The sequence below is a fragment of the Neovison vison genome, chromosome 6 (assembly GCF_020171115.1).
Source record: "Neovison vison isolate M4711 chromosome 6, ASM_NN_V1, whole genome shotgun sequence".
In the NCBI taxonomy this organism is placed as follows: Eukaryota; Metazoa; Chordata; class Mammalia; order Carnivora; family Mustelidae; genus Neogale; species Neogale vison.
The window spans coordinates 199174825-199196263 of record NC_058096.1 but is presented as its reverse complement, the minus strand read 5'-3'; the positions used below and the strand labels follow the sequence as shown (position 1 = coordinate 199196263).

The 21439-nt window shown below is 42.3% G+C and overlaps 1 protein-coding gene across 5 annotated transcripts in view; it reads right to left on the bottom strand.

Annotated features, from left to right (window-relative positions):
- The window catches only part of ARHGEF3 (Rho guanine nucleotide exchange factor 3), a 316269-nt gene that overhangs the window by 133177 nt on the left and 161653 nt on the right, over positions 1-21439 (bottom strand). For 4 of the 5 annotated variants that reach the window (XM_044253328.1, XM_044253331.1, XM_044253327.1 and 1 more), the window contains one exon: positions 15427-15489. In XM_044253328.1, the coding sequence (XP_044109263.1) occupies positions 15427-15489 (63 nt within the window). Of the gene's footprint in view, positions 1-15426; positions 15490-20440; positions 20469-21439 lie in introns of those variants that run through there. The other variant, XM_044253333.1, reaches the window with a different exon arrangement.

Below are 21439 nucleotides of genomic sequence, written 5' to 3'. Positions count from 1 at the left end.
CGAGCGTAGAGATGCTCAATCAATATGAATAGAAGAATTAATGAGAAAAATAACTTAAAAGTACATGTAAGGCCCTCGAGGATCTTAATGTCTAGAAATGTCTTCTGAGTCATTTGAAGCAAGCTATTCAATGATCAATGCTGGTTCACATAGATCTTTCTAGGAGAGAGGGAAATGACTTGATATTCTCTCAGAAGCACACTTTCTTCCTCAAGACCACATCCCATAAAATATAGGAACATTTCAACATCTACTCAATCTAATGTCACTCTTCCGCTAACAACATGAGACCTCCATCAAATGGAAGTTCCTAAACCAAACCAAACCTCTGGGGTCCCAATGGCAATTTTGTTCCTTACTGTGATTTCTGGAGACTCCATCAATCAAGCCCTTCGCTGTATAACACACAGAGATAACCCTCCCTTCATACCATCCCTGTTTCCAGACACATTCTTCATGACCACTGCCAGCAGCCAGCTCATTTCTCATTTCAGACACTCCTCCACTTTCCCGTGGGGACAGCAAGCACATGGCCTATCCCCCGCCATCTGACAACAATTTAAATGAAATCTCAGTCTCAGTTGCTGGTTGTATTATGGAGGGAAGACGTCATTGAAGAACACAGTAGAACTTAGAGCAGGCATGTGTCGGAGAGCACGGATGGTATGGCGCTTCAGATGCAAAAGCATAAGCAAAACGCCTTTATGTGAAGGCAAAACAACATGTGACATTGACTGTAAAGGAAGGCAATTTACAATTTTTTAAAGCCAAATATGTTTCAGCTAAACATAACATTCAAATTTGTGAAAACCAAGCCACATTAAGATGTTTTCTCTCTTTTCTCTCCTCTATGGAATTTAGTCAATTCCTGTGGCTTTAACATCTGGACAGAGGGCTGGTGAGGTGCCGTCTGTGAGGGGGGATATGTTGTTTAAAGGGCAGTTGCCTCTGTCAGTTGTAGGTGAGTCATCTGTCATTTGGGTTATTTGCAAATAAAAATAAGCCTACTTTTTTTTTTTAAGATTTTATTTATTTATTTTGAGGGGGTGGGGAAGAGGGAAAGGGGAAGCAGACTCCCTGTGGAGCAGGGAGCCTGATGTGGGGGGTCAATACCAGGACCCTGAGATTATGACCTGAGTCGAAGGCAGAGGCTTAACCGACTGAGCCACCCAGGCACTCCCCACTCCTTTCTTTTAAATTATTAGCATGATTAAAATGAGTACATCATCACATCCACTTGGGGAGGGGGGTCCTTTCAGCACCTTTTATTTAGTTTCCCACTGTGTCATTATCAATAAAAACCATTTTTAAAAAAGATATTATTTATTTAATTGACAGAGAAGAGAGACAGCCAGAGAGGGAACATGAGCAGAGGGAGGGGGAATGGGAGAAGCAGGCCTCCCGCTGATCAGGGAGCCGGATGTGGGGCTCAATCCCAGTCATGACCCGAGCTGAAGGCAGACGCCCAATGACTGAGCCACCCAGGTGCTCCAATAAAAGCCACTTTAATATTTACCTTCTCCAAGTAAGATAAGTCAAACATAAGGTAAGGGGGAGCTAAAGGTGGTGGGTCAGCATGGCAGGTACCCTGCAGCACCTTCCCAGGTGGGGGTCCTCCACTCACCCTGGAGGGCCAGTGGGGAGGAATTCCACCCGAATCCAGCTGGAATAACCTGGCACACTTCTTGCTCCTACAAACTGGGGCTCTCCAAGGTGGCTCCCTTACTTTCTCCACAGCACTGAGAATGCTCAAGAATGCAAGGCACGCTCACATTTCAATGCGACTGCCAGAGCACATTCCAGGCTGAGCTATAAATCACGCCCTGGCACTTCTCTGTTGTTAAATGTCCCAGAATATCTTCCTGCCCCTTAATTCAGATCAGCTAGAGATGAGCATCGTGACAACGCCTTACAAGCGCCTCTCCTTCCACAGCCACATGGTGGGCACGAGGAACAGTGGTCTGCACTCCATGATTACCAGCCAAACAGAAAAGACCTGAGACTTCAATGGGGGAATGTTTTTCATTTTAACAGAAAATTTCCGTTCTGCCCATTATCCCTGAGAGAGCTAGATGTGCGAGTGCAGGCATTCACGGCTCCACATCTGCAGAAATCATGTGTACATTCCATATTGCTTATGTCCTCTTGTCTCCAGGCCGATTTCTTCTATTAGCTCATAAAACCCCGAGCCTACGTTCACTTCTCTTGCTTTATATACCACAAGGTTTCTGCAGGTAGGCTGGCCTTGGATTTATCCTCTTGTTTTATCACTTTTTCTTCAAAACGAGAGAATGCAAAAATGTGCACAGAAGAAGACAGACATTCTTAAAAGGTTGCCAAGATAAATCCAAGTCGTGTTTACAGTCGCCTCCCAAAGACAGCATGGAACACGGACAATGCAGTGGCCGCTCATTCAGTTATCCAACGAATGTGAATTGGACACACTCTGTGCCACACACCATTCCAGATGTTAGGAATAAGGCAGAAAATGAAAGAAACGTTCTATCCTGGTGCAAAGATACCAACACATAGAAAAATACATGATGTGGCAATACTATATAAAAAAAATAAAGTCAGGAAAAGTGGCGAGTGCTTGGGAGGGTAGGGTGGGGAATGGGGGACAGAAAAAAGCCCATCTAAGGACCTTTGAGCAGATACCTGAAGGAAGATGAGGAAGTATGTCACATGGAGATCCAAAAGAGCTTTCCATAGAGAGAATCCAGTTGCCAAGGGCCTGGGGTATGAGTATAGAAGAAAAAGAAGGTCAGGATGAGAAAGCACAGGGGAAGGAAGAGTGGCAGGTGATGAGGTGTGGAAGAAGCCTCATGACCTGATCATGCTTGGCCTCAAAGACCACTAGGAAGATGCAGCAATGCCAGAGTCAGGAGACATGGGTGAGACAATATGTAACTTAGGCTTAAAAGAAATTCTCTAGCTGCTGTGTTGAGAGTGGACAATAGAGGGTCAAGGGCAGAAGCAAGGAGACCTGGTGGGAGGCTTCTGGAATCATCCAGCCACTACGGAGATGAGGGGAACCTGATAAAGGTGGTCCAGCTGGGTGTGCTCATAGTGTGGTTCTGGCTGTATCACAAGGCAGAGCTCACGGTGGTGTTATAAGCCAGTTACCCGTTACTTGTGAGTGCTTAGACATGAATCAAGCCTGGCAGAATGCAATCAACAGCTGAGACATTTTGTTAAATACTTCTATTAAGTATTCATTACAAATAATAATTCACTTAAAATCAAACTTGTTCCCCCCAAAAGGGCACAGGACTCCCTCTTATTTTAAGCAACACATAAATATCATCTTTATTTCTGCCTGAGAATTACCAAATTTACATTTGAAAAAAAAATCCATCCAACAAGTCTTTTTCTGAGGGCTGGATACATACCAGGCACTTTCTTAGGCACCAGGGTGGCAGTAGTGCCTAAAACAGGCAATATCTCTGTCTGTGTTCCATCCCATGCTCCTGGATTATTTTACAGCATCGGCAGTAATGAAGTGCTTACTTGTACCAAAGCCCTGCTACGTTATCTTACTGAACCCTTAGAAGAACTCAATTACCATCTGCATTTTCTAGCCAAGGAAACTATAACATAGGGAGGTTGAATATGCTGCCCAAGGTCACACCGCTAGGAAGTGGAGAGGCTAGAATTCAAAACACTAGAACGAGAACTCTCAGCTTTTGCATGTTCCTGGATCTCAGGTAGACTCTAGAACATGAGTCCCAAGAGACTTTCACTGTTCCTTGATCGTTTGCGGCAGGACACTTGACTTGTCTTATCTTCAATTTTCATATCTAAAAAATGAAATGCATTAAACTAAATAATCTCTAAGGTCCTTTCAGGTCTAAAACTTCTAGCGATCTCGCTCTAAAACCCAGTGCTCTCAGAGCTACATAGTCTAACTGTAAGAAGAACACAAGCGAAAGCTCACGTGCCATACAGTATAATTTCTCAAGGGTGGCTTTTGCATAAAATAAAGGAAAGCACTGGGCTGCCTGGGTGGCTCAGTGGGTTAGGGCTTCTGCCTTTGGCTCAGGTCATGATCCCAGGGTCCTGCAGGGAGCCTGCTTCCCCTCTCTGTCTCTGTGTGCCTCTCTGCCTACTTGTGATCTGTTTGTCAAATAAATAAATAAAATCTTTAAAAAAATAAAATAAAATAAAGTAAAGCACTTCCCCAGATGACCCTTTGTGCTGACCAGCAAAAAGAAAATAAGTCATTTTCAAGGATCCTCTAAGGGAGAAAAATATTAGTAGCAGTGGAATCTATAGCAAAATTTCTTTCTTTCAAAACCAACCAACAATCTGGAATTATTGCCTTATAGGAAGGAGAAAACCAATTGCAGGTACAGCTAAGACCTGTCTTCCCTGTGCCTGGTTAACTTGTAACAAAATCAAGAGTAATCCCACTTGTCTGCTGATAAAAAGTCTTAAGTCTTACTTCCTGCAGTGTCCTTGTGCCTGACTCAGGGTAAAGTTCAATAAATACCAGTTGACTGAGTTAGTCTTGAGTGATTTAATGACTGCACTCAAGAATGAACAGATGAACTCATTAATTCAACAGTGATAAATGATAGAATTTATAGATAGAATTTATATAGATCTGGCCAGCAAATGCACCACTTTCCTTTGCCAAATAAAGGTGAAGAAAATAGTTTAGATTGATTTTAGTCTTTAGTATAAGACCCCAATTTTGTAAATTGGTATTTTGAGGTGTGTGAGGAGTAAAAGAAATTCATTTATAGAATTATAAGAGGAAAAACCAGTCTTCTCAGAAAAAAACAAAATAAACACCTTCAGTTCCCTGCATGACTTCTACAGAGTTAATCCCAAGCTGCAGTTTGATGGCTGAAGATAAGGCCATGGTTCAATTTCAAATGCTTCACCATCAATACTAACCATGAACGCTGTTTGCAGAGAAACCACCTGCTCATATGGGGTCAACCCTGCCCATAAAACGACCTACACATAGCCGTGTTCAACTAGACAGCAGGGTAGAGGAAGTCACACCATCCATGAGATTTCTCCTGGACCCTTCATTCTTCAGGCATTTTTCAGAAGTTACCCAAGAACGTAAGTAACAATCAGATGATATAAAAAGTTTATGCACAGTCAACATCAAGGGAGAAAGTCAACATAGTACCTTTTCTTCACAGAGACTGAGCATCAGACACAACCGAGAAAATAAGAAGGAATAAAAATAGCCTCTGCTATTAAAACCTGGAATATATAACCAGATCAAAGAGGAAGCTTGATGCAATTATGTGAGTAATTTGGGGGAAAACTCAATTAGCTGGGAACGGAAGCCCGGATGGAACTTCCTAACCAAGACTATTTACATAATTTTTAGGTGGACAGACCTAGGCTAGATTTTAGATTAAAAAAAAAAAATCATGAGCATGTATGAACAATTATTTTCTAGTGACTTACCACAAATAATCTCAGTCAAAATAGAGATACTGATAAACTGCAAAATTTTAAAGACAGTTGAGATGTAAACTTTGTCAACAACACAAATTTACTCTTTGAATTCTCAACTATAGTTTCCCCTCCCTCTGTTCCTCTGTTCCTCCGTTCCTTCCTTCCTTCTTTCCTTCTCTCATTCCCTCCTTCTCTTTTTTCTTTCCTCCCTCCCTTCCTTCCTTCCTTTTTATTTCCTTTTTAGCCATGGGTGACTCAGAAGGAATATGCTTCTGGGTATATAAATTTAAAAGTCACATATACTCTTACTTAAATGACGCACACATGATGGAGACAAAATAACTCTTCTTCTCCAATTCTCACAGCTTGTTCTGATCTGCATTTGATCACAGTATGGTTTTTCCCTATTTGCTTTTCTTTGGTGTCCATGAATGAAAGCAGAACAACAACAACAGCAAAAAAAGGCACAGGAATGAAAGATCTGAACCACAAAAATAGTAATTTAACTGAGAGTAATTATTCATACTAACATCAAAATGGTAAGTGTCCACAGGCACTTTTTTGTATTTACCTTCCTGCTTGCTCTGGAGTGTGAGATGATCTTTGTAACTAGAAAATATTGGACATCAAATGTGCCCCTCAACGAAGAATCATGTTAAAGTCATGGAGAATCATATTAAACTATGACCGATTTGTCTTATGCATTAATAAGCAACAGGGAAAAAATAAGACATATCCTTCACTAAGTGAATAAACTATACTACATCCATACAATGAAATATAATTCCAGTGATAAGAACGCAGGAAGTTCTCAAGCCACAAAAAAGACATGGAGGAAACTTAAATTCATATTACTAAGTGAAAGAAGCCAGTCTGAAAAGGTTACATACTATATGACATTTTGGAAAAGGCAAAACTATGGAGACTGTAAAAAGATCAGTGGTTGCCAGGGGCACAGAGGATTTTCAGGGCAGTGAAACTATTCTGTAAGATGCTAGAATGATGGATATTTGTTATCACACCTTTGTCAAAAGCTACAGAATATAGCTCAAGTAACGTCTAATGTGAACCATGGACTTGGGGTAGTGGTCATGTGTGAGTGTAGGTTCATTGATGATAACAGAAGTACTGGTCTGGTAAGATGTTGATGGTGGGAGAGGGCTCTGCATGTGCAGGGTGGGCGGGTGTATGGAAATTCTCTGCACTCTCTCCTCAATTTTGCTGAGAGTCTAAAACTGCTCTAAACAATAAAGATCATTTAAAAGAAAAAAAATTGCAAAGTAAAACAAACAAAAATTGACAACACTTATGTCTGTAAAAAGCTGCCACAAGCTAACTTTTATATCTCTATCTATACGTTTAACTAGGTCTAAAAACCTGAAGGGGACTACACTGGTAACCAAGATCATACCCGAGGAGACACATGGAACCAGGACATCATCATGGGGCTGTTAGTTCTGTTACTGTTGTTTGATTTTTTTAAAAAAATCATGGAAATGTGTGCACTATTACTTGTGTATTAAAAATAAAAGTGTTGGGGCGCCTGGGTGGCTCAGTGGGTTGAAGACTCTGCCTTCGGCTCAGGTCATAGTCCCAGGGTCCTGGGATCGAGCCCCGCATTGAGGTGTCTGCTCAGCAGGGAGCCTGCTTCCTCCTCTCTCTGCCTGCCTCTCTGCCTACTTGTGATCTCTGTCTGTCAAATAAATAAAATCTTTAAAAAAAACCCTGTTTTCCTTTTTAAAATACTCACTTCATATTTTATGTTAAAGAGGTCCAAAGTAAGTGATAAATATCATGACATTCTATCCCTAAATACTTCAGAATTCATCTCTAACAAAAACATTTTTCTACCCTAAAACTATTTTTTCTAATAACAGAAGAAGCAGAAAAGATCTTCTACTAAAATACTGGGGTGACTCAATTAATCTATTTCTTTTTAAAAAGATTTATTTATTTGAGAGAGATTTAGAGCGCACAGGTACGAACAAGTGTGCCTGAGCAGGGGAGTGGGGGGCAAGCAGAGGGAATGCATCTCAAGCAGACTCCCCACTGAGCACAAGCCCAAGGTAGGACTCCATCTCATGACCCTGAGATCATGATCACAGCAGAAATCAAGAGTCTGACACTCTATTGATTGAGCCACCCAGGCATGCCTCAATTATCTATTTCAAAAAGCTAAGAAAAACCTCAATCCAAGTGTTGAGAATTGATGTAATGGTTATTGCAAGGTTTTCCTAAAAACATTATCATCATTATTCCAGCCCCTTACTTCTATACAACATTTCACATTCTGTCCTTTAAAACACTAGCAACGTCACATACCCACAGGCCAAAAAAATTTTTTTTAAGATTTTATTTATTTATTTGACAGAGAGAAATCACAAGTAGACTGAGAGGCAGGCAGAGAGAGAGAGGGAAGCAGGCTCGCTGCTGAGCAGAGAGCCCGATGCGGGACTCGATCCCAGGACCCCGAGATCATGACCTAAGCCGAAGGCAGCAGCTTAACCCACTGAGCCACCCAGGTGTCCCCCACAGGCCAAAATTATTTAAATTTGTTACATTTTTAAAATTTTGGTCATTTGAATTACAAAGGGAATACAATACAAAATATCTATCATAGCAGATCAAATGTCTTTGCTTTTTAAAAAGATTTTATTTATTTATTTGATAGAGATCACAAGTAGACAGAGGAGCAGACAGAGGGGGGTGGGGGAGCAGGCTCCCTGCTGAGCAAAGAGCCCAATGAGGGGCTAGATCCCAGGACCCTGGGACCATGACCCAAGCCGAAGGCAGAGGCTTTAACCCACTGAGCCACCCAGGCGCCCCAGATCAAGTGTCTTAACCAAGAATTCCTAATTTAGAATTCTCAGCGTCCCCAAGAAATATGTGGACAAAATTCAGGGCATCCGTGAACTTGGATGGAAAAAAAAGTACATCTTTAGTTTCATTAATAACTGAAATCTAGCATTTTCTTCCAGTATAAATGAAGGTCATGGATCTCAGAAGCATTAGCAGACCCGTGACTTTGTCACCATAGAAATCACTATATTTTCAAACCACAGAGTGGTTGGAGCAGGTATTTCAAAATATCTTGTAGAAGGTGTATTAATTACTAGACTTGCTGCCAGATCTTGTAACTTAAAGCATTAATTAAGAAGCACATCTGTAACTCTTAACCACAAATTTGTAATTTAAATATTTTGATAACTGCATTTCAATATAACTGAGTTTTGTTGTCATCTTACGTGTGTATTTAATTTTAGGCACAAAGAGATGGACTTCTAGGGGGAAGGGAGTTCATAGGTTTCCCAAGATGCCAAAGGTCAAGAACCCAGGAACTGAAGCTCCCCTTCTCATAATTCCATCCTCCAAAAAGCCATTGTCCACAATGCAGTGCGCGCTTCTCCACACTTATTCATTTATGTAGCCAAATCTATAAAAACATCTAGGAATATAATTTATATTTTATGTGCTCTGTCATTGTGTTTTACACTTAAATTTTAAAATATATTTACAAGTCTCTATAGAGTTTGGATATTCATGCTGTTTCCAGCTTTCAGCTATTATGAAAAAAAAAGTAATAAAACTCCTTGTATATGTCTCTTCATAGACTTCATAGATCTTCACTTTTAAGAAATTTCACAATAACTTCTATTTATGATCACTTGTGCCAAAAACAGATATCCTTAAATTTAACCACAAAGTCATTTTTGTATTATGAAATCAACAGAATAATAGCTAGTCTTGTCTTTTTTCTTTGCTTTGCTTTGCTTTTCTCTTAAAGATTTTATTTATTTAGTTGACAAAGAGAGACACAGAGAGAGAGAGGGAACACAAGCAGGGAGAGTGGGAGAGGGAGAACCAGGCTTCCCGCTGAGCAGGGAGCCCGATGCAGGGCTCAATCCCAGGACCCTGGGATCATGACTGAAGGCAAACGCTTAACCAACTGAGCCACCCAGGCATCCCAGTTAGTATTTTTGTACTTACTATGGGCCAGGTCCTAAGTGCTTTGCATGAACTAACCCATTTCAATCCTTACAACCCTAAGGTGGGGCACTGTTTCAATTTCACTTTACAGGTGAGGAAACTGAGGTACAGAGCAGTGTTCAGTCTCCAAGCTCCCAAAGTGTGTGATTCTTATGACAAATTCAAACAGGCAGGTGTTCTCAGAGCAAGAGAAGCCTCATTTAATATGGGTTCCATCAACGTCACTTTGAAGGGAGTAGTAGAGGATGACTGACACTTTGTTACATCAATTACCTTCTGAGGGTGTGTCCTGAAGCTCCTTAGAATTTCATTGTCATTGTACATTTCAAGAGGTAGATCAAAGAGTAAAGATCACAGTGATTATTACAACCCACCACCTAATCCATTGGGGGCAAAGACTAGATGGAATGTGTCAATATTGAGCTCCTTTGCCATTAGAAATGGTAGCACCATCTTGGACACAACAGAGGGTCTCCACTACATTGGACCCAAGCAATATCACAGGCAGTGACAGCAGATCATAAATCCAAAATAGAACACATGCCAACAAGTTAAATACAAGCATACATTAATGAAGACCCAATCTCAGGGCAGACCTGGTCTCCTCAGTGATAAGAGCCTTATTAAACTCTCCCATGTAATTCATCAAGGCCCCATGCTGGCCAGGGCAAGGCTAATCTCTCTCCCCAGTTAGCAAGTTCCAGACAGGCTGAAAGAAAGCAAACCTCGGAAATGGTATCTTTTTTAATGATCTGGACTCTGCTGAGCACAGATTAAAACAAAACAAAACCAAACTCCCTGCTGCTGTTCCATGTCAACCTTAACATATCCAAGCAATGAAACATCACTTGGGTTAATCGAGACAAGAAAGTTCTGTCCCCTTCCTCTACCCATTTTTGAGCTTCGAGCATCCACACTGACAGGGAAAATCATCAGAAAGCACAAGTAACAAAAATGTCATAAAGCTCCAAGGTGGTTTGCCAGTAAGAGGAGCTGAATATCCCTTATACCATCTGCTACCAGAAGCCACAGAGCTAAATGTCTCATCTTCTTCCCAGACTGGAGGTGGTGTGGGGAGGCTGTGGCATCCAACCATCCTGGGTTGGATCTACAATAAGCTGGGACTTTCAGCAAACTGCTTAACTCTCTGAGGCTCCGTTTCTTTGTCACCTAGGGTGACAGGCAGTTGTGTGGATTAAATAGATCTTACCTCATGCTAGTCATGGTTCAGCCATAGGAAGTGCCTTCAGCAGGGAAGGGATGCCCTACTGCTGGCTCTAGCTCTACCTGCCCCATCTCCATCAGTCACATGAGGGGCCTGGGCCCCCCAGAGGTGACAGGAGGAGCTCTTCCCAAAGAGGCGGTAGAAGCAAATGCCCCATATGAAGTCATGGACTTAGCAAGGGACCACTAATACAGCTGAAAGAGAAATGGCCCAGGGCAACCTGAGAACAATCTCTACTCTGAGTTTCTGAACCAGACTCACCGGGTCTGAACTGAATTTCCACCTCTCACTTCCAGAAGGGGTACAGACCTATTCATGGGCTTAAAAATATTTGTACCACTTCAGTCAGGAATTTCGTATTTTATCCATTTTATCCTCCTGATATAAGATTACACAGATATTCTTAAATGCCTGCCAGTATTATTTATAATAGTGAAAAGTTATAATTTATCTAGATATCCAATGAAGGGTTGGTTTAAAAAAATTGGTGCATTCGTTTGACAAAGTACTGTGTGGTTATTAACAATAACGTTCTTAAAGAATATTTTAGGATGTGGTGACACAATCTCAATGTAGTTAAGTGAAAATTTCAGGAATAAATTAGTATGTGTTACAATCCCAATTTTTAAAAATTTGTGCTTATACAAACTTAAGTCTACATGCTATTTAGGGATACATATGTGTAGCAAGTTTATAGACAGGCAAGGCAACTACGAACACAACTCTGCAGAGCAAGGCATTCTGCTTTGCCATTAAGGGCACATTTCCTCAGTTGCACTGGTAGCTACATTTTGTATTAACCTCGCTGCCACTTTGTATGTCTGCAACATTCATGATGTATATAATGCCAAGGAGGTAATACATCAAAATGTAGCTACTGCTTTGAGGTGGGGTTATTAATGACCTCTCTTATGTCCAGATTTTCTACAAGGACTATGTGTTTCTTTTCATCTTTTACACTGTTTTTATCACTGGAAACCATTTTTATGCCCACCTCAGAACTCATTTGTTTTTTAAGAGAGGATGCTTGGTGCTGAGCAATGCCCTCCATCAGGGGCCACACCTGGCTCTTCCAACATCCTGTTTCCCGGGACACCACGAACCCTGGCTTTCCACTCAGGCGTCGCTCCCCCGTTAGAACTTAAACCAGAAAAGTGCTGTGGGGGAAGCCATGTCCCTGAAACCATCCCACTCGCATCCTCTGACGTGAGAAGAGATTTGTAGGCGGCTGCTAGGAGCATCCTCCTCTCTGCAATTTGTTCTCAAAAGTATAGGTTTGACTTTTTTTTTTTTTTTTTGGTCCTGGAATATTTTGCATTCTATCCTGCCAGGAAGCTGGGGGCTCAGCCAGTGGCTTGGGTAAAGTGGTGGAAAAAAATCAGAGAACGATTATAGCATCAACCAGCATGGACATTCCATCACCATTTATTTTTCACCAAGTGCTGGGGTGGAGGGTGGGAGACTAATTCTTTGGAGATACGGCACCATGCCTGAAGACCCTTCCAATTCCCTTTTTAAAATGGGAACTCTTAACATGGGTCTTGGCTGAGCTCCCTGAGGCCCATGAAATCACACATCAATCTTGTAAAATTTCTGGAGCCCAGATTCCCAAAGGACTCCATGACCTCCCTAAATGATGGGAGATCCCTGTCTGTAAGAATAAGCTCTTTTCTTAGCTTTTGCCCTTCTATTTGGTCTCTAAGTCCAAGTTTAGTAGGAGGTTAGAAGGAAACCTCTCTTCCAGGAACCTACCAAAATCTAGTCATCTGAGGCTTTGAACTAAAGCAAGATGTCAGTAGGAATGTTTGGTGTTATCGTCACTCAAACACCCTGTGGGGCTCTACACATACTTTTTAATCAAGGGGGGAAGACTTTGTCAGTGTTAACATCTCCCAACTCTATGTCACAGATACATTTCTTTAAAAGGGCTGGATGTGTCAAATTCTACTACAGATTAGGAGGGCTCACTGTTTTTCTGTTTTTTAAAATGAATCAAACTATTAGTACATACCAAGAGCTCAGTGTGCATGCAGCACTGGGCTAGAACACAGTGGAAACTTGACCGTGATCTCCAAAGGACCCCATCCCTTCACCTAGTAACTTCTTGTTGAAAATACACATCTGATGATTATCTTTCCACTTATTAAGTGGAATCAAATTGAGAGTTACTAATATTACTTTCCCAAGCCCTCACATCCTCCCGTATGAGTCATCTGTCGGAACCCACTTTCTTTTCAGATACTTTCCACAACACATAGAAACAGGGGCAAGCAACTCTTCAGTATGGTGAAGAATGCTGCTGGCCAGTTAAGGGACTGTGACTACTGGATATTACCGTTTTAAAGCATCTTCAAGCAGCCTACAAAGGCTATTTATTAGAACAATTCATTTATTGGACTCAGCTACTTATTTAGACACTGTTGCCTTCATGGAAAAACATCTTCTCATGAGTGGTTCCACCCACCGCGTCACTCAATGCAATGTACCTCCACTGAGTGCTGGTTAGGTGGGAGGCACTGAACATCAGTACCACTTCTTCTGAGGCCCTGGCTGGATCTGTCACACATCCTGTCATTTCCATATGACAGGGATTGTCAGTGAGCCTGGAACACAGCAGTCTTCATGTCTTCCAACAGCATCTAGGAGTCTAGGATCTTTCTAACTTTTACAGTTATTATAATACCATGTGACAATTTTTGGAGGAAATTGTGCTGAGGTTCTAGAATCTGTCTCCCAAGATTCAGAAAAAAATGCCAGGTAAATTAGAAAGGAGTTTGGCCATAGCTGAAGCATCTGGCCATCCCTAAGCATAAAGGTAGATTTCTTTTCTATACAAGTCACTCTATCGTGACAAAACATGATATGAGATGATTAAAAACGAAAGAGAGAAATATCCTTTGCAGCTGCACCAAGAGAAAAGAAGTCAGACAGTTGATTATATGAGACTTCAGTGATCTTACGAGAAGGCAAGGTTACTGATGCCAGTCAGCAAAAAAAACAAATCACATCTCATAATTGCAAATAATCCTTTCATATAAGAGGGGTTCATGGTTTTTTGATTTAAAAAAAAGCTTCTAAAGATATGTTTCCCTGAAAAAATAAATATAATAAATATAATGCAGTTGAAGAAATATGTTTGATGACATGTGATCTTAGATTAAACTCTTGCCTAAATCACTACATCTCCCTGGGCTTCTACTCTTCATTTTCAAAAGTGAGAGGACAGAACTATATGAAGGCTAAGAGCTCTTTCAATTCAGAAAGTCAATGATCCTAATAATTCCCCCAAAATTAAAAACATTCAAACATGCAAAAAAACTTGCTGCTATAGGAAGTTTCATAGACTTCACCTGTCAATAATAAAACATTCAGCAAGTAAAGTAAAACCCAGAAGAACATCATTTTTTGGTCCTGTTACTATGGTATCCGAGTAAACTGGTCCAACGCCATCAATCTGATGGTCTAAAGACTGGAACAAACACCATATGGTGAAAAAAAGATGTCCAAGTACATTAATTAGATGCCAGCTCAGGATCACTCCATCATGGAAATTTGCATCACACTAAATTCTGCAATAATTAAAAATAAATAAAAGCATTGTTTGGACTGGTAAATAAATGTTATTGGATGACACACCCATGATCCATGTTCAACAAAGTTTCCGATATTCACAGTGGTTTTAGAGGACTCGATCTTAAATGTCTCCCCCCCCCCCAACACATGAGGAAACTGAGGCCAAGCTTGCACTATTAGTTACAGGCGGAGCCAGGACCATGACTCAGCCCTTAAGTCTCAGCACAGAAGCTTTCTCATCTCACAACAATGGCGTCCATGGTTTCTATGGAGGAGAAACACTGGGGTCTAAAGTTAGATGGTCCCACCATGCACAATGAGTGCACTCCAAGGAAGTATACGTGATGAATGGATGTGGGGAACCCTAGAGGACCTGAACACCCACCCGCGAGCCCTTTGGTAATGAGTGCAGCAGAAGCCAATGTTGGCTTCCCAGCTAGGGGGGACAAAGACGCCATACAAAGAAAGCTGCAGAAATTAAGCACCCAGCACACAGCCCCCCAAATTCAAGAAACCTCTTAACCTCTATTAGCACCAGTACTCGACTACCATGTCATTAAATATCTTTAGTAAACTTCTGCTTTTAAGGAAAAATACAACAAGGCTCACATTTTGCAGGTGCCTAAGTCTGTACCAGGCAATGGGCTCAGTAGTCTCACTTTTACTGTTTTATTTGACCCTCACAATAATCCTGCCAGGTGAAGCTTTTCATCTCTATTCTCCAAATGAGAAAATAGAGACAAGGAAAGGTGTTGCATTAATGGGAAGAGTAGACTCTTGATTCAAATGAAGATCTGCTAAATCCAAAGTTACTCACTCTGCCACACTGCTGGAGACTTCTCTCAGCCTTTGGGTACCAGCTGCCCAAGTTGGGCTGACTCATTAACTTCCCTGAAAGGGGGACAAACATCTGGCCATCTTCTGGAACCGGCCTTAAAACTGCATGGTGACATTCATCTAGATTCTCCTCAGATGCACTGATTTCATAATTCATTTTATGAGAGAAAATAACATGAGCAATAAACAACTTGGCTTGCAAGCCAAGTTGGCCGCTCAGCTTTCTCTAATGAAGTGAAATGTTTAAAAGAGTTTTCCCCAGGTCACAATTTCCATCCTCAGTAGCTTGAAGCCCCCGTAAAGCACATGGCACATTAACCAATAGATTCAGAGACGAGAGGTGCTCTCATGGCAGAGCCGGTAGAAAGCAGTGTACTTACACTTATGTCGAGACTACAGAGGCTAACAGCATCTTCATCTTGGGTGCTCTGCTTGCGTTTTCGCTGCAAAAGAAATGAAAACTTCAGCTGTAGACAGGGATTATGGCTTTGATTAAGGAAAGGGGGAAAAAAGCAACCAGTTGAATGGCATATGCAATCCTTGTCATTTCTATCATGTTTCCACCAATCCTTTAACCAATATATGTAAATGAACAATTCCAAAAGCCTAAGAAATCACAGGAAGCTTTTAAACTCTAAGGTGATTGGTTTACATTATTGTTCTTATCCCTGCTGCTACAATTTGTTTCTTTTTATATTTCTTTTTTTCCTAAATATCTTTATATATCAAGGCTCAGAATTTTAGATACAAAGTTCAGGTTCTGACTAACTTGAAAGAAGAAATTAGACTGGAAAGAAAATCAAATTCACTTAAAGATATTTCATTTTTAGAGCTCTTTGTACTTGGGTAATTTAAATTTGTTCTAAACTTCATCCAGGGTCCTGATATAATCACAGAACCAGAGTGCTGTAACAAACCTTAAGACATCGTCTCCAGTGTTCCTATTTTATAGCTATAAACACTAAGAAAAATCATTACTTGAATGGAAGAAAATTGAATTTTAAATGACCTTACAACCAAGGAAGTCTGTCAGGTTAGATGTGGAAAATATATTTTATTCTAAAAGGAAACGAAATTTCATCTACAAACAATAACAAAGCTCATCAGAGATACATTCACCTCTCTTCTACATCGCAGCTCAACCAACCAGGCAAGTATTGCATGAGTCCCTAATTTGCGACTTGCTAAGTCTCCTGATCCTACTTGGCAGAAACCTACCAAAGGACCAGAATCACTGGCCCACAGTTCCCATGGAGTCCAGAGACATCTGGAGTCTTCATCCCTAAAGAAGCTCCCCTCTTCTTCCTCCTCCATTCTACCTTGAGCAGAAAAGACAGAGTGTGGAAAGCGACTAGAGCCATCCTTGTTTACCTCACTATAATTGTCCTATTCTTTATTTGCTTCAGTTCAAGGAAAATTTGTTGAGCATCTACCCCAAGCCTGACACTTCATTTGCTCCTGGGACCACAAAGACCAGAAGCATGCACAGTTACAGAACTCACATTCCTGTAGAGGGACAGAACTGAAGGAATGAACTATAATGCAGTACAATCCAAATGCCCTAGGAAAGTCACATCACTTTTCTGAGTTACCCCTTCTCAAGTCTTAAGGTGTGTGTGGGGGTGGGGGGACATTAGCTTCTATTCTCAAAGGGAGAGGAGAAAATATGGTAATGCATTTTACAACTTAGCAGACTGCTTGGTACACAGTGGGTGCTCAAAACATGGGTTCTCCAAAAGCACAGTGAGGAGTAATTAGTTTGGTTTCGGTGGGGGTTGGGGAGGTCTTCTCAGAGGAGGAAACACCTGAAGGAGCCAGAAGGTGAATAAGAGTTTGCTAGAAAAGATACTGGGTGGGGACTAGAGCCTCTTGTTCCAGAGCCAGCGACCTAGATCTTCAGAACTCCACAGGTGCATGTGGTTCAATCCAGAGTAGGGGAGTTCTGGGTCCTATATATTATTCCATTGAGCAGTGGAAAGATTAGAGATGAATGTCAGGAACCAGGAGGCTGAATCCACCCTCTGGGATGGTGCTCAAGGATCTGCATTAAGGAACTCCATTCTGGGGTTTGGGTGAGGGGGAGCCTTGAGAAGGTGCTGGTAGCCACCCGCCATTCGTGAGGATGTTTCATGTTTGCACAGGAACCTGACCCTCTTTGACTCATCCTCTAGTTAAAAGCAGCTCTGTGGTGTCAGTGAAGCCAGTTCATTGGTTAATGTCTGTAAGGTGACTTTTTGAGGCAAGTAGGTCAAGGGATCATTTTTGTTGTTGTAGTTTATTTATTCGACAGAGAGAGAGAGAGATCACAAGTAGGCAGAGAAGCAGGCAGAGAGAGGGTGGAGCAGGCTCCCTGCCCAGCAAAGAGCCTGATGCAGGGCTTGATCCCAGGACCCAGAGGTCATGACCTGAGCCAAAGGCAGAGGCTTAATCCACTAAGCCACCCAGGCGCCCCCAAGGGATCATTTCCATGCTAGGGTAAATAAACTGAAGTCAGGGGAGATAAATAATTTGTTCAAAGTTATACGGCTACAGAATCCAGGATTCTAATTCCTGGGGCAGAACCCTTCACACACATCACTTAGAGCATACTTTGCAAACAGGTTACAACTCATTTGCTCTCCGGAATGTCTGGTAGCATCTGTTTGGAGGGCTGCATTGAGAAAGACTACGTAGCACAGCAAATGGGAGAGAGCTTCAGTCAGTCAGTAACACGTGCGGGGGTGTAAGAGAGGGCAACAGACGCTGCTCAGGAAGCCCCTGCCCCTCCTGAGTCTGGCTGCTCTTCCCTTAAGTGGCTACAGTGTTATACCTGGGATCTTGGGAACTGCTGTGAGGGGCTGAGGCTCTGGGATAGTATCTGTAAACGTGCAAATAGTGCCTACTGGGTCAGGCTGCTGTGAGGATCATAGATGATATGCATATAGCAGTCAGAACGAGGCCTGATATACAGTAGGTGCACAATAAATGGCAGCTCCTGTCATGTGTTCCCTAAACTGTAAGCCACACACTTATGTACTGCAACCTGGTATTGTGGGATTATAGAACTTCATGGTGCTATAATTCCATTCCTAGAGCTCAGCAATTTTGTAATTGCTAATCAATGTGCAACACATTGATGGTAACCTGTTACCCCAAGAAGTTCACCCTGGTGAAGGAGAGGGGATAATAAGAGCTTTTTGCCTCATAGGCATCCAGACCAACTCAACACAGGACCCAGCACTGGTCTCCAGAGCACCCTTCACCCCAGACACTTCCACATGCCTCCGGTGTCAAATCCAGAAGACAAATGTCCTCTGGCAGGCTTTTTAATTAAGCCATGGCCAGTTAATCTGGGATAAAATGATCTTGTTTAAAAACCCACACATTTTACAAAATGAAAGCTGAATGGATTATCGACGTGGATTTGCTTTTCAATTTCTGTTACAGGGGGTGGTAACTGGTCACCGGCAGCAACAAAGAAGGAGCGTGATGTTTAAATTCTGGGCCTGAAGCAAAAATTTCACAAAGTATTGCTTAGTCATTTGTTCACTTGCTTTATGCTCACCAAACACTCTGATGGGCAAAGCCCTGCTACGGGTCTGGGGAGACAGCAGTGAATGAGCCAGTCATGCTCCTTGCCCACTAATGGGAGCTAAAAAGAAAACAAAATAATTACTGATTATGATCTCTGCTGAGAATGAGTCAGATGAAGAGCTGAGACGGAGACTAGCAAAGGAGACCTAGTTTAGAATGGTAATTTAATTTAATATTTTGCTTTCTGGTTTTTGGTTGACCTTCTCCTCAGACATGAGCCCATGAAGGCAAGACTTGTTCTGTCCAGGTCACATTTCAGAACCTGGTGCAGTATCTGGTGCATGGCTGACTTCGCTTATAATAGTATTTGATTGTTTTGTTGATGCCATTAGTCCTGCTCCTTTTGAGAAAGCTTATCATCTTTACCAATTACCCAGCTCCAAGATGGGTGCAGGTGCAGGGAGTTGAGGTGACCAAATGGGCACCCCTTCCACCAGACTGGCCAGCCCAGTCAATTCAGGGGATGAAGGTCCCACCACACATGCACTGCACACCCCACCCAGGAGCTTCACAGAAGAAATCCCCAGTGGGAAATTTATATCCCGGAGACACAGACAAATGAGCATCTCAGAAAGCAGAGGGTGTGGCAGGACACTGCACTCATTTTGAACTTCACCAAAAGGACTGATAATGACAATAATCAGCTTTAGACTATGAAACACTCACTACATGTCGATCACAGAATTAAACCTTCACATGTGTGATCTGATTTAATCCTCACAACCACCTCAGGAGGTGGGCAGGAATAAGTATTATCCCCATTTTGCAGAAGAGGAGAAGGATGCTCAGAGAGGGGCAGGGACTTGCCCAAAGTTCTATAATGAGCAAGAGCAGAGCCTGGGTTCATTGGGCTCCAAGCTATGTGTTTCCCAACTGCACTGTTCTGTCCCAGACTCTGGAAGGTCTAGGAAAGTGTTGAGCACAAGGAGTTTGGGAGGAAACTTATTCTACCAACTTATTCTAACTTATTCTACCAAAGAACTGGCCTTGGGGCACCTGGGTGACTCAGTCACTTTAGTGTCCAACTCTTGATTTTGGCTCAGGTCATGGTCTCAGGATTGTGAGACCAAGCCCCACATCTAGCTCCACGCTGGGTTGAAGCCTGCTTTAAGATTCTCTCTCTCCCCCCTCTGCCCCTCTCCCTTCCCTCTCTAAAAAAGAAAAACAAAACAAAACAAGAAAAGACCTTGAAGATAGTACAGCTAGGTAACATTCTGAGGTCCTTTCTAGTTTTAAAACTATCACTGCCTGCTCTCAGGTAGGCTACAGATTAACCAAGTCACTGTTTTACTTCCCCTGTGTGTCGGAAACCATGGGGAGGTTACTGGGGGGAGCGGAGGTTCCTAGGCATGAAGGACACAGTGTGAATTGTCTGCATTTACACACTTGGCCTCACATGTTCTCATCAGCCAACTGGAGGAGCCATGGACCCACCCTGTTATTCTTGTTCAGTTTATTGAAGCGAATGCACAGTCCACTTCCCTCTCAACCGTGAAAACAAAGTGCCTTGGGTGCTGTCGTCTACGCTGATTTGAGCACATGACTTTAAACCCCAGTGCCCTGTGCAGCGGGGCCATGAATGATTTTTGAATGAGTGACTGAAAGAAAGAATGAATAGAGGAGACCAGTGTTTCCGAGGTGACACCCTTCCCTTCCGCTAACCACCTGGCTGCCAAAATTACATCAAAACCTCAAAAGCAAAGATCACTGAAAGCTGACATGCTTCAATCTCAGATTTCCCTGGAGACTCAAACCCTTCACATTTAAGCTACAACTCTTGCTTTTCAAATAGGATAGGTTGTTGTTTGTTTGTTTCCTTACCAGTGAGGGCATTTATTTTCCTTAAAATACATAGACATTTAAAGAAATCATGGTTGTTCAAGCATTGGTCCAAGTGGGATACTGGGGACTGCCACTCCTCCTGTAAAAAAAGAATGGCAGATCTGTTCAAGAGTGAGGCACACCCATGACCAGAGCATCTATCCGGGCACTGTCCTCCACAGGAGCGTGGAGACTCAGTCTCTGTGCTTCGGGAGCAAGGAATCCAAGTATGATAACACCTCAACTGAAAGGGACCAGTCAAAGGAACCACATAGGCACTTTCTAGAGGTGCTTGGGTGCTGGAAAAACTCATGCTTCTTGAATCAAAAAACAAGCAGGAGTCTCCTTTGTTAATTTGCAATAGAGCAAAGCCCTCAGTACATTTGGATGTGAGGTCTGATGGGTATGTCTGATGGATCGAGTGGACTCTGTCTGAGACTCACTACTTGTAACACCACCCTGCTATGTCAACCTCAGATCTTCACCTGTGCCCCTTCCAGCCCACTCTCATGAAGCATCATGTCTATAGCCATATCACCCTGAGCACGCCCGATCTCGTCTTATGAAGCATCACTGTTCTTCAGGCCACTCAACGGCCATCTCCTTTAGGTCCAGTTACCTTCTAATAGCATAAGGCAGACCCTAAGTCTCATTAGTAAATGGTCCAGAAACAACTACTTTTTCTGGTGTTCTGAGTGAGCTCTCTGTGGAGAGCACTGACCCTATCCTTAGCTGATCAATATTCAGAAGAGCTGGTCCAAGGGGTGACTGGATGGCTCAGTCAGTTAACCACCCTACTCTTGATTTTGGCTCAGGTCATGATCTCAGGGTCATGGGATTAAGCCCCACATGGGGTTCTGCACTCAGAGGGGAGTCTGCTTCCCTCCCTCTCCCTCTCCCTCTGCCCTTCCCGCATATGCGCTCTTTCCTCTCTCTCCCTTTCGAAAAATAAATAAATACATAAATCTTAAAGAGGAAGAAGATGATGATAATGATGAA